Source organism: Corythoichthys intestinalis, chromosome 7 (assembly GCF_030265065.1).
Source record: "Corythoichthys intestinalis isolate RoL2023-P3 chromosome 7, ASM3026506v1, whole genome shotgun sequence".
NCBI classification, from domain to species: domain Eukaryota; kingdom Metazoa; phylum Chordata; class Actinopteri; order Syngnathiformes; family Syngnathidae; genus Corythoichthys; species Corythoichthys intestinalis.
In genome coordinates, this window is record NC_080401.1 from 58,911,275 (window position 1) to 58,924,411 (window position 13,137).

Here is a 13,137-nt window from a genome sequence, read left to right on the forward strand (position 1 = left end):
GTCTATTAGTTTAAATGCTATATAATGGTAATGTTTACAACTGGCTAACTTGCATAGATAAAGTCCGCTAGTTTAAATGCTGTGTAATTCTTTACAACAATTGGCTAACTTGCATAGCAAAAGTCCGCTAGCTTAAATGCTATACAATGCTAATGTTTACAATAATGAGCTAACTTGCATAGCAAAAGTCCGCTAGGTCAATTACTATAATGCTAAAGTTTACAACAGTTGGCTAACTTGCATAGCAAAAGTCTATTAGTTTAAATGCTATATAATGGTAATGTTTACAACAACTGGCTAACTTGCATAGATAAAGTCCGCTAGTTTAAATGCTATGTAATTCTTTACAACAATTGGCTAACTTGCATAGCAAAAGTCCGCTAGCTTAAATGCTATATAATGCTAATGTTTACAACAATTAGCTAACTTGCATAGCAAAAGTCCGCTAGCTTAAATGCTATATAATGCTAATGTTTACAACAATTAGCTAACTTGCATAGCAAAAGTCCGCTAGCTTAAATGCTATATAATGCTAATGTTTACAATAATTTGCTAACTTGCATTGCAAAAGTTGGCTATCTTAAATGCTATATAATGCTAACGTTTACAATAATTTGCTAACTTGCATTGCAAAAGTTGGCTAGCTTAAATGCTATATAATGCTAATGTTTACAACAATTGGCTAACTTGCATAGCAAAAGGCAATAGCGTACCGCACGAAATTAAAAAAAGAACATGCCGAGTAAACACCGCCACTATGGAACTTATATATGGTGGAAAACACAGACAAGTCTGAAAGAGCAGATTCTACTCTTGCACCCCTCTTTAAAATAAATTGCTGTAGTTTAAGCCAAAAGATCTGTTGTGTTTGATAGAACAATATGTCTATATGCTGCCATAGCAGATTGATGGCGCATTAAGCCCCCAAACTATTTTTAATTTCTCCGTTTTACCCTGGAAACCCACGTTTACAGATGTTGCGCAACCGCTTAGTGCTAATATTTACAACAATTTGCTAACTTATAATGTTGTTGTTTACAACAATTGCCTAACTTGCATAGCAAAAGTCCGCCAGCTTAAATGTTATATAATGCTAATGTTTACAACTATCGGCTAACTTGCATAGCAAAATCCCGCTAGCTTAAATGCTATATAATGCTAAAGTTTACAACAATTGGCTAACTTGCGTAGTGCTAGATAATTGAAAAAAGTAATATTCTGTTCTTTGATTTTAAATATACTGGTATATTAATTAAATATTAGCAATGGTTTAAGATATTAGCTTTTAGATTAAAGATTAATTCATTGAGATCGATTGTATACCATTTAGAGTTTAGAAGTAGTATTTAGATGTCGAATTCATTTTGACTAGGAGAGCTAGCAGAGATCTATTAAGCTAAAAAGTTTTTAAAAAATAAATCTTCAACCTGAATCACTGCAAAGTTAATATATTTTGTCATAAACCAATTTTATAGTCATTTTTTACTCAAGTAAATCCCTCACCTGCCGCAAGATGGCCGCCTGTATGCGCAGGAGCAGCAAGTCCCACGCTGCCCGCTTGGGGTCGCACTTTTCCCGGCTGTGCCAGTGAGGGAGGGTGCGTTCCCGGAGCAACAGGGAAGATGGCAGCGCTCACATCTTTCAGTCAGGTAAAGGATGCGGCCCTTCCTTTCCCCGGTTCCTTCCAAGCACACGACCGCAACCGTACGTGTGCCTTTCGTGGGCCGATGACACACCGTGTTACCGTCGTCTGCCGTGACGTCGCCAACCGGAGGAGGGAAATTAAAGCTTGGCGTTCTCACCGAGCCAGGCCCAGTGAGGCGTTCCCGTTACGTAGCGGGCTCGTTAGTTAGCCGGGGACAAGCTAGCCGGCTAGTCTCCAGTTAACCGAGGCTGGCGGCGGGCGGACTCGGGCGCTATGCCGTCTTCCCGCGGGTGTGGTCCCGACGACCAGCGGAGTCCCGCAGCTAGCCTCCCATGGCTAGCTTGGCTAGCCTTGTCGGAGCTAATCTGGTCGCGGTGACAAATTGATGCTGAAGTCGAGCGCTCCGGCTTCATTTGCGGAGGAAAGGCGAAGCCAAACCCGCCTGTCTTGTCCTTCAGTACAAATTTCGTATTAAGTGGCTTTTTGTCGTGGTTTTTAAGACGCTTGACCGCGAGCTGGAATTGTGTTATGATGATATTTACGTGTTCATACAGTAAGCTGCGTGTGTAACCTTTTAAAGAACTGATTGATTTAAATAAAAATCGGCATTTTCCGACCGATTTGAACGGCTCAAGCCGGTGGACGTTTAAATTCAATTCTAAAAATTAAGCGTAATGCATACAAGAAAGTGTTTAAAATGAACATTCATGTCATTTGAACTAATGTCATGAATCGATAAGTTAAAAAATGCAAGGTTTTCATAAAAAAATAAAATAATAATCAAACTTATTTATAATAAATAACAAACTACAGTACTCATCAAGTTTTTTTATTGAGTTCAGAGACGTCTATAGACGATAAATCTATCCAAAAAAGTATTTTCACTCCAAATTGATTGGACGTCTAGCGACGTCAATGGCAGTTGATGAGTTAACGATCTTAGAAAAAATGGAATTACATTTTATTTCATTCAAATTTAAGAAATACATGAAAATGATTAGCGTTCCAATATCTAAAATAATCCAACCACCCATTATCTACTGCCTAATCCATTTTTAAAAAATCTAATTATAGAAAAAATAGAATAAAAAACATTTATCTGCTGATTCATTTTTCTTCCCAATGAATGGAAATGAACTGGACATCTAAGTCATTTTCACTTATTGTCTGCCACTAGATGGCACCGTTTGAATGTGAAAGTCCCTTCAAAATGATTGGACGTCTAAACTAGCATCGTCAATAGCAATGAAAGTTAAATGTAAGAGTTCAAGAGTTACTGTGAGAGTTAAATAGTTGTCTGATGTTACTATGTTATTATGTTGCTTTGCTTAGAACGACCTATAGATGTCTCCCAACTCATGCTTGGGATTTGTTATATGAGGGAAAGACCTTAATCACGTATGGTGCACAAATAAAATAAACAATAATGAATTATAAACTCATCACATATAAGTACTGCATTGCCAGAAAGAAGTAGTCGCTAAATAAAGTAAAAAAATAAATAAAAATAAAAGACCGCATAGTCGCTAAGAAAAGTAATAAATCACATCATTGTAATTAGAACTGTTGATATGTTATTGGGAAGCCAATTATATTGGCCGATAAAAGCGTCACAAAAATGATATCCAATGATATTGGCGTCGGTTTTTCATTGTCGGTTGCGGACCAATATGCATGTTGCCTTTAAAGCAAAGTCCACGACCACATTTTTTGAATTGGAAAATATAAGTCGGTTGAAAAGTCATTATCGAGCAACTCTAATTCTGATATCTGTGCAAAAAGCCCAGCAAAATGCATTTTAGGGATGGCGTGTTTACCTGCCTGTATTTGTAATGCTTTGGTCACCCCCTAGTGGCTCTATGGGGTAAGTAGTGTAAACGTGACATGCTTGTTTGGATATTTTGGCTCCTTTCAATTTATTTTATTTTAATGAGACAATATTTTGGCACTTTTTTCAATAACTACACTTTTATTTGGAAAACCTTGAAGTTGTTGCATTTATCATTATTAAAACATCCAGTGGGGCATCACTATACAATTAGCAATAATATATTGTAAAAGTTTAGAGTTACTGGGAAAATTAAAGTCAAGTTGGCTGAGTAACGCTCTTAAAATAGTATTGGAACACATTTATATACTATATTAAGTGGGAAAAGACCCTAATCACTCATGATGCACGAATAAAATAAACAATAAATGAGTTATAAACTCATCACATAACTCCTGCATCACCAGAAAGAAGTAGTCTCTAAATAAAGTTAAAAAAAAAAAAAAGACAGCATTATAATTAAAAATCGAAGAAAAAGCTCAGCAAAATGCATTTGGGAATAGAATGTCCGACAATTGCCTGCCTGTTTTTGTATTGCTTTGGTCGCCCCCTAGTGGCTCTTTGGGGTAACTTGTGTTATTCTTTGATCAAATTACAGACATTTTGACTCATTTGAATTTGATTTGGGCTGCAGCTATCGATTATTTTAGTAGTCAATTAATCAATTAGTTCAAACGAGGCAGGATTCCACGTATATTTAGTCTCAAATGGTATAAAAAAAAGACTAAGTAAAACAATTAGTGCTGCAACGATTAATCGATTAACTCGAGTATTCGATTAGAAAAAAAATATTCAAATAAAATTTTGTTGCCTCGAGTATTCGTTTAATGAATGTTATTTTGAAAGTGTTTACATTTAGTTTATTGATTAGGGTGGATACATTTCCCTCTGAACTGCCTCATTTCACATGGCTGAATCCAACTTCTCCCTGTTAAGACCAACTTAAGCAAAGTTTTTCTTTGGGCTAATGTTTTTTAATGCATTCGCCATTTTTTGTGGGAATATGAGTCTGAACCATTTAAGAGCATTGAAAAAAAAATTCGCATTTTATAGCATTTAAGCTAGCGGACTTTTGCCACGTAAGTTAGCCAATTGTTCTTTTGTTGGACATAGATCCTCATTTCTTTATTTTTAATACCAGCTCAGCTCAGGTATTTTAATTTTTCATGTTCCTTTCCCGATTACTCGATTATTCGAACTAACTAGTTCATCGATTAATCGACTACTAAAATAATCGATAGCTGCAGGCCTAAAAACAATAGAACAATTGACTAACTTGCATGACAAAAGTCTGCTAGCTTAAATGCTATGAAATGCTAACTTTTTTTTATAACAATGCTTTTAACAAATTATTCAAAAACATATTTCCACAAAAAAAGTATAAATATAAATCATATAAATATACCTGTCAACTAAATTGCGAACGGATAAAAATTTCATAGCCCAAACAAAAACTGATCCTATGTTGGTCTTAATGGGGAGCAGCTGGATTCAGCCATGTTAAATGGGTTATGTCAGACATGTCCAAAGTCCGGCCCGGGGGCCAAATGCGGCCCGTGGTCAAATTTCATCTGGCCCCCAGCCTCTGTCATAAAATCAATAACGTCTGGCCCGCACACAGCATAATAAATTGGTCAGCAATACTGCTACCAGCATATGAAGTAGCTTACACACTAAATGCTGCTCCTCATTTACCCACTAAAAGGCAGCAGCACTCTAAGCAACTTTACCCCATGTGACCCTTTACTTCCAACAGTACCCCATGTGACCCTTTACTTCCAATTTTCCAAAATGGCGACAATCAACAAATAAAAAAAGTTCGATGCGACGGCCGACCCTTCAAGGATAGGTGAAAATTTGACTATTTCTTCACTAAAGTACGCAACAACTGTGTCTGACTCATTTGCAAAGAGACAGTCGCTGTTTTTAAAGAGTTCAATGTGAGACAATATTACCAAACAAGACACGCTGACATGTACGACAAGATTACAGGGAAGATATGTAGCGAGAAATTGAAGCAACTTGAAGCTAGTTTAATTTTACAGCAGCAGTATTTCGCAAGAGCCCGAGAGTCGAAAGAAAATGCCACAAAGGCTAGTTGCAAGATTGTTGAAATAATTAATTTAGGGCTGTCAAACGATTAAAATTTTTAATCGTGTTAATCACAGCTTGAAAATTAATTAATCGTAATTAATCGCAATTCAAACCATCTATAAAATATGCCATTATTTTTCTGTAAATTATTGTTGGAATGAAAAGATAAGACACAAGATGGATACATACATTCAACATACTGTACATAAGTACTGTATTTATTTATTATAACAATAAATCAACAAGATGGCATTAACATTATTAACATTCTGTTAAAGCGATCCATGGATAAAAAGACTTGTAGTTCTTAAAAGATAAATGTTAGTGCAAGTTATAGAAATTTTATATTAAAACCCCTCTTAATGTTTTCGTTTTAAATGAAATTTGTAAAATTTTCAATCAAAAAATAAACTAGTAGCACGCCATTGTTGATGTCAATAATTACACAATGCTCATCTTGCTGAAACCCATAAAATCAGTCGCACCCAAGTGCCAGCAGAGGGCGACAAAACACCCAAAAACACAAGTAACAAGCGGACTGTCAGGGACGCGGGCAGGCAGGTTGTGTGGACCCAATTGCAGGGAAAACAAAGATGCAAGGCAGGTGGCAGAGAACTCAAAAAGGCTTTAATGATAACTAACAAAAGGCACAAAGTACAAACAAAAGGACTGTGGATCAAAAAGGCAAGGTTCAAACAAAACTTACTTTACCGGAGGGACTAATACACGAGGGCTTGGAAAGGACTTCAACTTGGACGCAGACACTGACATTGACATAGACAATGACGCAACAAGGAGTGACAAGAAACTGGGTCATTATATACGCAGACAAGGGGTAACGAGACGAGGAACAGCTGGGTAACACAGGTGGATGCAGATTGCAGGATACACTGGGAAAACACACACAGGTGAGAGCAATGGGTAATCACAGGGACAAGTCACACAAGGAGAAACCAAACACAAAACCTAACACGGACATGACACTGTGCTGTCATTTTAGTCTGTTTGAGCGGGGCATGTGCGTTAATTGCGTCAAATATTTTATTTGATTAATTAAAACAAATTAATTACCACCCGTTAACGCGATAATTTTGACAGCCCTAAATTAATTAAAAAATAATAATAATAAAGCAAATGAGAATGGCTTGCTAAAATTTGTTTAAATATATTGTTCTACGTAAAGGACGTCCGCCAAGGTCGGCCCTCCACATTGTTACTAAACCAAATCTGGCCCCCTTTGCAAAAAGTTTGGACACCCCTGGGTTATGTCATTTACTGTTGCCACTAGAGGGCAGTGTATTAACCCAAATCAAACTAAATGCAAACACTTTTAAACAAACCGTTACAATGCCACTCTATTAAAACAAATCCTCGAAGCAGAAAAATTTGATTCAAAGCGTTTTTCTAATTGAATTACTCGAGTTAATTGATTAATTGTTGCAGCACTAATTTGAATATGAGACATTATTTTGGCAGTTTTTTCTATATCTACCGTTGAAGTTTACTGAATATGTATTTTATTTGGAAATTATTTAAGCATCCAGTAGGACTTCACCATATAATTAGCTTTAATATGCTAAGTCCCGGATCGTAAATATCGGTATCTGTTTGATATCGGTATTGGATTTTGGAAATTGGACGATATTGGAATATCGGTTACAAAGCCATTATTGGACAACTCTATTAAATAGTAACAAAAGCTCTATGTCCGTCGCAGTTGGCGAGCGGGAGCCCCGTGTTTGACAACTTTTACAGACAGGTGAGCATGCCGTTAGCTTAGCATGGTAGCGGTGACGTCAATAATGACTTATTTTTGGCTGTGCGTCTATCTAAGGTGGATCCGGGAAACACGGGGCGAGTGGGACCAACAGAAGCCGCCCTTTTCTTGAAGAAGTCGGGACTTCCAGATGTGACGCTGGGAAAGGTAGCGGCGTCATTACGCTTTGTGTTCCTTTAAGCAATTGCCGAATAAAGTATATATAATTTTGACAAAGTTATTTAGTCTGCTTTCATTGAAGTCTATCAATAAACTGTTTTTTTTTCTAATTGTAGATTTAATTTTCAATTTATGTTAATTTGTTAACTCAAAATTAAACGGAAGAAAAGAATTTGCAGTTTATTTTTGTCTTTATTTTTTTTTAAATCCATCAAATTTAACAAATATTTCAGATTTTTTTTTTTTTTTTTTTTACTGGTTTTTGGTCTTTACAAAAATTGTAGAAAATATAAATAGCTAACCAAAGATTATTTGCTGTCTTTTATATGAAATGTTTTTTTTTTTTTTTTTTTTTTTTAAAGGCCTTTTTTAAAGTTAATTTTTAAAATAAATTCAATTTGAAAAATAACTGAATAAAAAAGTTTTCCCTTATTTTTGAAATGTAATTTTTTTTTAAAGAATTGCTATTTTTGTCCTTTTGTAAAATTTTCAGCGCAATCAAATTTTAAAAATAAAAATAAATAGCCAAACAAAATATATTTACTGTTTTTTAACATAAAAAAAAATGAATATTTGTTGTTTTTTCCCATCATTTTTTAAATTAAAATTTTAAATTAATCACTCAGTAAAAAATATTTGATGTTTTTATCATTAAATTTTTTTTAGCTCAATCAAATCTAAAAAATTATAAATAATGAACCAAATAAAATATATTTGCCGTTTTTTTGTTTTTGTTTTTTTACTATGATTTTTATAAATTTTACATATACACAAAATGTTAATTTTAAATGACATACAAAAATAAATACATTTTTTTTCTTAGATTTGCAGTCTTATAAAAACTGAAAAAGAATATTTAATTTTTTTCCCCCTTCATTTTTCCTGTTCATTTAAATTGTTTTAAATAACTAATTAAACAAAAAAAGCAAATATTCCTTTTTTATTTAGATGTTTTAGAATCATTTATTTTTTTATTCTTTTCAGCTCAATCAAAAAACAAAAAACAAAAATGTATTTGCCAATTTCTGCATTCGGTTTTAATTTTTGAATCTATCAATTTTAAAATATACACTTGATGAAACACAAAAAGAGTCATTGCTATTTTCATATTTAGTTTTTTAAAATCAAAAATATAAATAAAAAAAAAACCTTTTGCATTTTGTTTTCTCGATTTAATTTGGAGGAATTTGTCATTTAAAAAAAAAAAATATATATATATATATAAAAGAAATAATTAGGGCTGTCAAACGATTAAAATTTTTAATCAAGTTAATTACAGCTGAAAAATTAATTAATCATAATTAATCGCTATTAATCGCAATTCAAACCATCTCTAAAATATGTCATATTTTTCTGTAAATTATATATATATATTCTGTAAAATAAATTGTTGGAATGGAAAGATAAGACACAAGATGGATATATACATTCAACATACAGTACATAAGGACTGTAGTGGGCATTTCACTCTATTGTCATTTAAATCTGTCTATGCTGTCCTCACTCCGAAGCGTCTACTTTTTCCAAGGCTAGACAGCTAGTGAACGACGCCTTAATAATCAGACTTCTTCCTTTTTCATCTGATTTATTAATAAAATGGCTTCAAAACATTGTCCTCTTTAGACCGTAGTAAAACTACAAAAAAAAGTACACAAGCATTGCATTAGCAACAACGTTAGCTTAGCACACTATACAGGTTCACTAAACATACACAAAAAGCGTCTCATACAAAAAATATAACATTTCGCTTACTAACATAATACGTACATTCTTTACAACAACCATACTTACGGACAAATCTTGTCCAAGGATCATATAAGCACAACATTATCAGCCCGAGACGTCGTGCAGCCATGTTGAACTGGCAAGAAAGCAATAAACCATGTCGCAAAGCGACCACAAGAGTTCACTGTTAGACAGCACAAAAAACCTTGCTGTAAAACATACCAAAAGGCAGAATACTGTCTGAGAGGGACATGTGCGTTAATTGCGTCAAACATTTTAACGTGATTAATTTTAAAAATGAATTACTGCGCGTTAACGCGATAATTTTGACAGCCCTAGAAATAATTAAATCAATCCAATAATTAATACAATATTAATGTATGAATTAATACAGAGAATATTTTGTGGCTTTCGTAAAACCAACTAGCTTGTTAAAAAGAAGGTCAATCTTTTTGAAAACATTCACTTTTGAACATAATATTTGATAATAGGATATGCTAAAAAGTTTACAAAATGCTAGCAAATGAACCAAATCGTTCAAGATGGCTGCTGTTGTCGTTTCAGATTTGGGATTTGGCCGATCCGGATGCAAAAGGTTACTTGGACAAGCAGGTAGGGAACGTCGCTCTTCTTCCGGGATGCCACCATGTCCTGTAACTGCTGATTTTTCCCGGCGCCGAAGGGGTTTTACGTGGCGTTGCGTCTGGTGGCGTGCGCGCAGAGCGGCCATGACGTCAGCGTGTCCAGCCTCAACCTCAGCGTGCCGCCGCCCAAATTTGTGAGTCGCCGACCTCGTATTGTCAATTCTGCACAACTGTATTCGTCCCATTGTGTGGCGTCCGATCATTCTGAAGTGAATTGAGTTTATCGCTTGTAGCCGTCCAATGCATTTGAAGCGGGAGGGATGTTTTCGCTTCCGTCCCTCCTGCTTCAAATGGATTGGACGTCAATATCCGTCATCGGCAGCCAATGAGTTAATTGTGATTATCAATAAATTGTGATTCAATTTTTTTTTATTGGGGTAGAGGGAAATTAGTCATTTCATGTGAATGCAAACTTGTCATCAGTGTTGGCAGATGACTTAAAATTGTTGTCTGTTGTTGTATTTCCAGAAGGACTGCAGCAGCCCCTCCCTCAACACTTCCACTGAAGCTCACTGGGCCGTCAGGGTACGTTGAGATCATTTCTTCAGGTGGTTGGTTTAGAGAGCATCTAAAAAAAAATAATAATAATAATTTCAGATGGAGGAGAAAAGCAAATTTGACGGCATTTTTGAAAGCCTGTCGCCCATCAATGGCCTGCTGTCGGGAGAGAAGGTGCGCCCCGTCTTGATCAACTCCAAGCTGCCTTTGGACATTCTGGGGAAGGTCTGGGACCTGAGCGACATCGACAAAGACGGACATCTGGATAGAGACGAGTTTGCTGTGGTGAGACAATTTTGGAAGAAAACTTAAAATCCGATCAATGTCTGACAAACTTACCCATACCCATTTAAATTTCAATTGGCACATTAAAAAGCATACGACATGAGAAAAAACGTCTTAAATAGCATTATTATGTGAATTACAATCATATTTTGAGACTGTTCGACTATATACAACAATTTAGCAAAGCGGAGATGACGAGAAATTAGTCTTTTAATCTGCCGGTTAGCCACGCCTACCGTTATAGGGCTCTAGCGTCCCCAACAGGTGGATGACGTCAGCGGAGTCACGATTTCATCCGATTTAGTATGTAGCCCATTGAGGGGGAATTATTCAGAACGAGGAAAACGCGACGAAGAGAGCCGCAAAATGTCATTGTTTCAGTCTCTCTACTCCAATATTTTTACAGGATATTCTTTTTATCCAAGTATTTTTCCCCAATAGCTAAATTAATGGCTTGAGAAGGACCAGTCAGCCTGTCCAGGGGGAACTATTCACAACAAGGAAAACGCGACGAAGAGAGCTGCAAAATGTCATTGTTTCTGTCTCTTTACTTCAATATTTTTACAGGATATTCTTTTTATCCAAGTATTTTCCCCAATTGCTAAATAAATGACATGGTCATGACAACAGTCTTTTGCTAAATGGAATATGAAATAATAAAAATGCACTTATTCAGGACAACATGGCAAAATGACTCCATAATGGTCAAAACTGTCGACTTCACCTTGACTGTCGCACCTCCCGAACGATATTTTATGACACCTAAATCGGACATATGTCATTTCCCTTCCCCGGCTTCGGAGAATGTAAACAAAGCAAGAGCCGTGACAGCTAGCCAACATGCTAACCCGAACCGAGTGATGTTTCAAAGTCTTCGAAGCGTAAAATCACACATAACTACCCCGGATTATTTGACATGACGACTGGGTTGTCGATTGTCTTCGCGGATCGGCAAACCGCCCGGCGGAGAGCAATTTACAGTTCGTTCCCTGGAGGAGGGCGGCTGCAGTTGTTGTGCATCTAACGTGCAGCTAATGTGCACGAGGAGAGCTTTTTACATGCCTATCAATGATCAAACGTAAGTAGTCCTTTATTTAAAGAAAGTTTGTAGTGTTTACTTTGTATTCGCTGTATTCGTACATAATACAAAAGATGATGTTTACTCACTTCCTCATAAGTCCAACGGTCCCACAGTAGTAGGGCTTGTTTTGGCCAATATCCAAAAAGGCGCAAACGCCTCTCCCTCATACAGCAAGATTTTTCTGCGGCCGTTTGGCTGGCGTGATTAGAAAAATAAACGTATTAATCCGAAAAATCAGCTGAATCCTTAGTCCTCATACACAACAGTACGACTGTATAGTGAAGAGGATGCCTTCACCCGTACACGTCACAGCGCTCTCCTCCTCGATGCAAGACTGAAGCCGGAAGTCACTCATTTTCATGGTGCGGGATTCAAAAAACGAAATAAATATAGCGATGACTTCCACACACATCCAAGCGGTCCATATCATTCAGGAGCATAAAATACCACGTGTATTATGAAATAAACATGCTTTTTCGTGTCACATGCACTTTAAGCCTTTAACACCTAACCCTATTTTGGCTGAATTTGCATGCCTTTGATGTTGCCTTTATATTTCAAAGAAAAAAAACGTTCACAATGACCAGGTTGAGTCCCTTTTTTCAGGACACTAAAAACCTTCAGTCTGTTGTTTTCTTCACTGACCAATTATAATCAACATTTTGGACCCAAAAAGACAAAAAAATGTTGATATCCCATTGACAACCAAACATGCTCGACCAACCGTTTTGAAGCTTGATAATATTTATTCAACTTGTTAGCATAAACATTCAATAGAAAAAGATAAGACTGAATAGCTTTATGTTTGACAATTCAACACAAACAGCAGGTATGGTCGTAGGCGTTTTTGGCCTTTACACATACTATGGTCAAAACATACATTGCAAAATAGTGAGAATTAATATATACTGTATATTAGGGGTGTAACTGAGCGGTACACAAAAATCTCAGTTCGATACGTACCTCGGTTTTGAGGTCACGGTTTGGTTCATTTTCGGTACAGAAAAAAAAGTCAGTAGGAAGTGACCCATAAATGCCCCTAAAATTAAAAGGAATTATCCAAAATGAACAGGAAATTACCCTGGAATATGGCAACACATACAGGAAGTGTCCAAAAATCACCCAAAATCAACAGGAAGTGACCAATGAACATTAAGTGTTCCAAAAATGTCCTAAAATCAACAGGAAATGACCCAAAATAAACAGGATGCGATCCAAACATGTCTCGAAATCAACAGTAAGTGACCCAAAATAAACAGGGTGTGACCCAAAATTGCCCCAAACTCAACAGGAAGTGATTAATGGACAGGAAGTGACCCAAAAATACCCTAACATTCAGAGGAAGTTATCCAAAATGAACAGGAAATGACCCCGGAACATGGCAACACAAGCAGGAAGTGA

At 36.1% G+C, this 13,137-nt stretch overlaps 1 protein-coding gene across 7 annotated transcripts in view; it reads left to right on the forward strand.

Moving 5' to 3' along the window:
* The first annotated feature begins 559 nt into the window (after window positions 1-559).
* The window catches only part of eps15l1a (epidermal growth factor receptor pathway substrate 15-like 1a), a 58,599-nt gene continuing 46,021 nt past the window's right edge, over window positions 560-13,137 (forward strand). For 4 of the 7 annotated variants that reach the window (XM_057840720.1, XM_057840724.1, XM_057840723.1 and 1 more), the window contains exons 1-7: window positions 1,636-1,704; window positions 7,285-7,326; window positions 7,402-7,491; window positions 9,793-9,840; window positions 9,911-10,006; window positions 10,341-10,397; window positions 10,470-10,655. In XM_057840720.1, the coding sequence (XP_057696703.1) occupies window positions 1,657-1,704; window positions 7,285-7,326; window positions 7,402-7,491; window positions 9,793-9,840; window positions 9,911-10,006; window positions 10,341-10,397; window positions 10,470-10,655 (567 nt within the window). In that variant the 5' untranslated portion in view covers window positions 1,636-1,656. Of the gene's footprint in view, window positions 1,705-7,284; window positions 7,327-7,401; window positions 7,492-9,792; window positions 9,841-9,910; window positions 10,007-10,340; window positions 10,398-10,469; window positions 10,656-13,137 lie in introns of all 7 variants that reach the window. The other 3 variants (XM_057840725.1, XM_057840727.1, XM_057840721.1) reach the window with 2 other exon arrangements.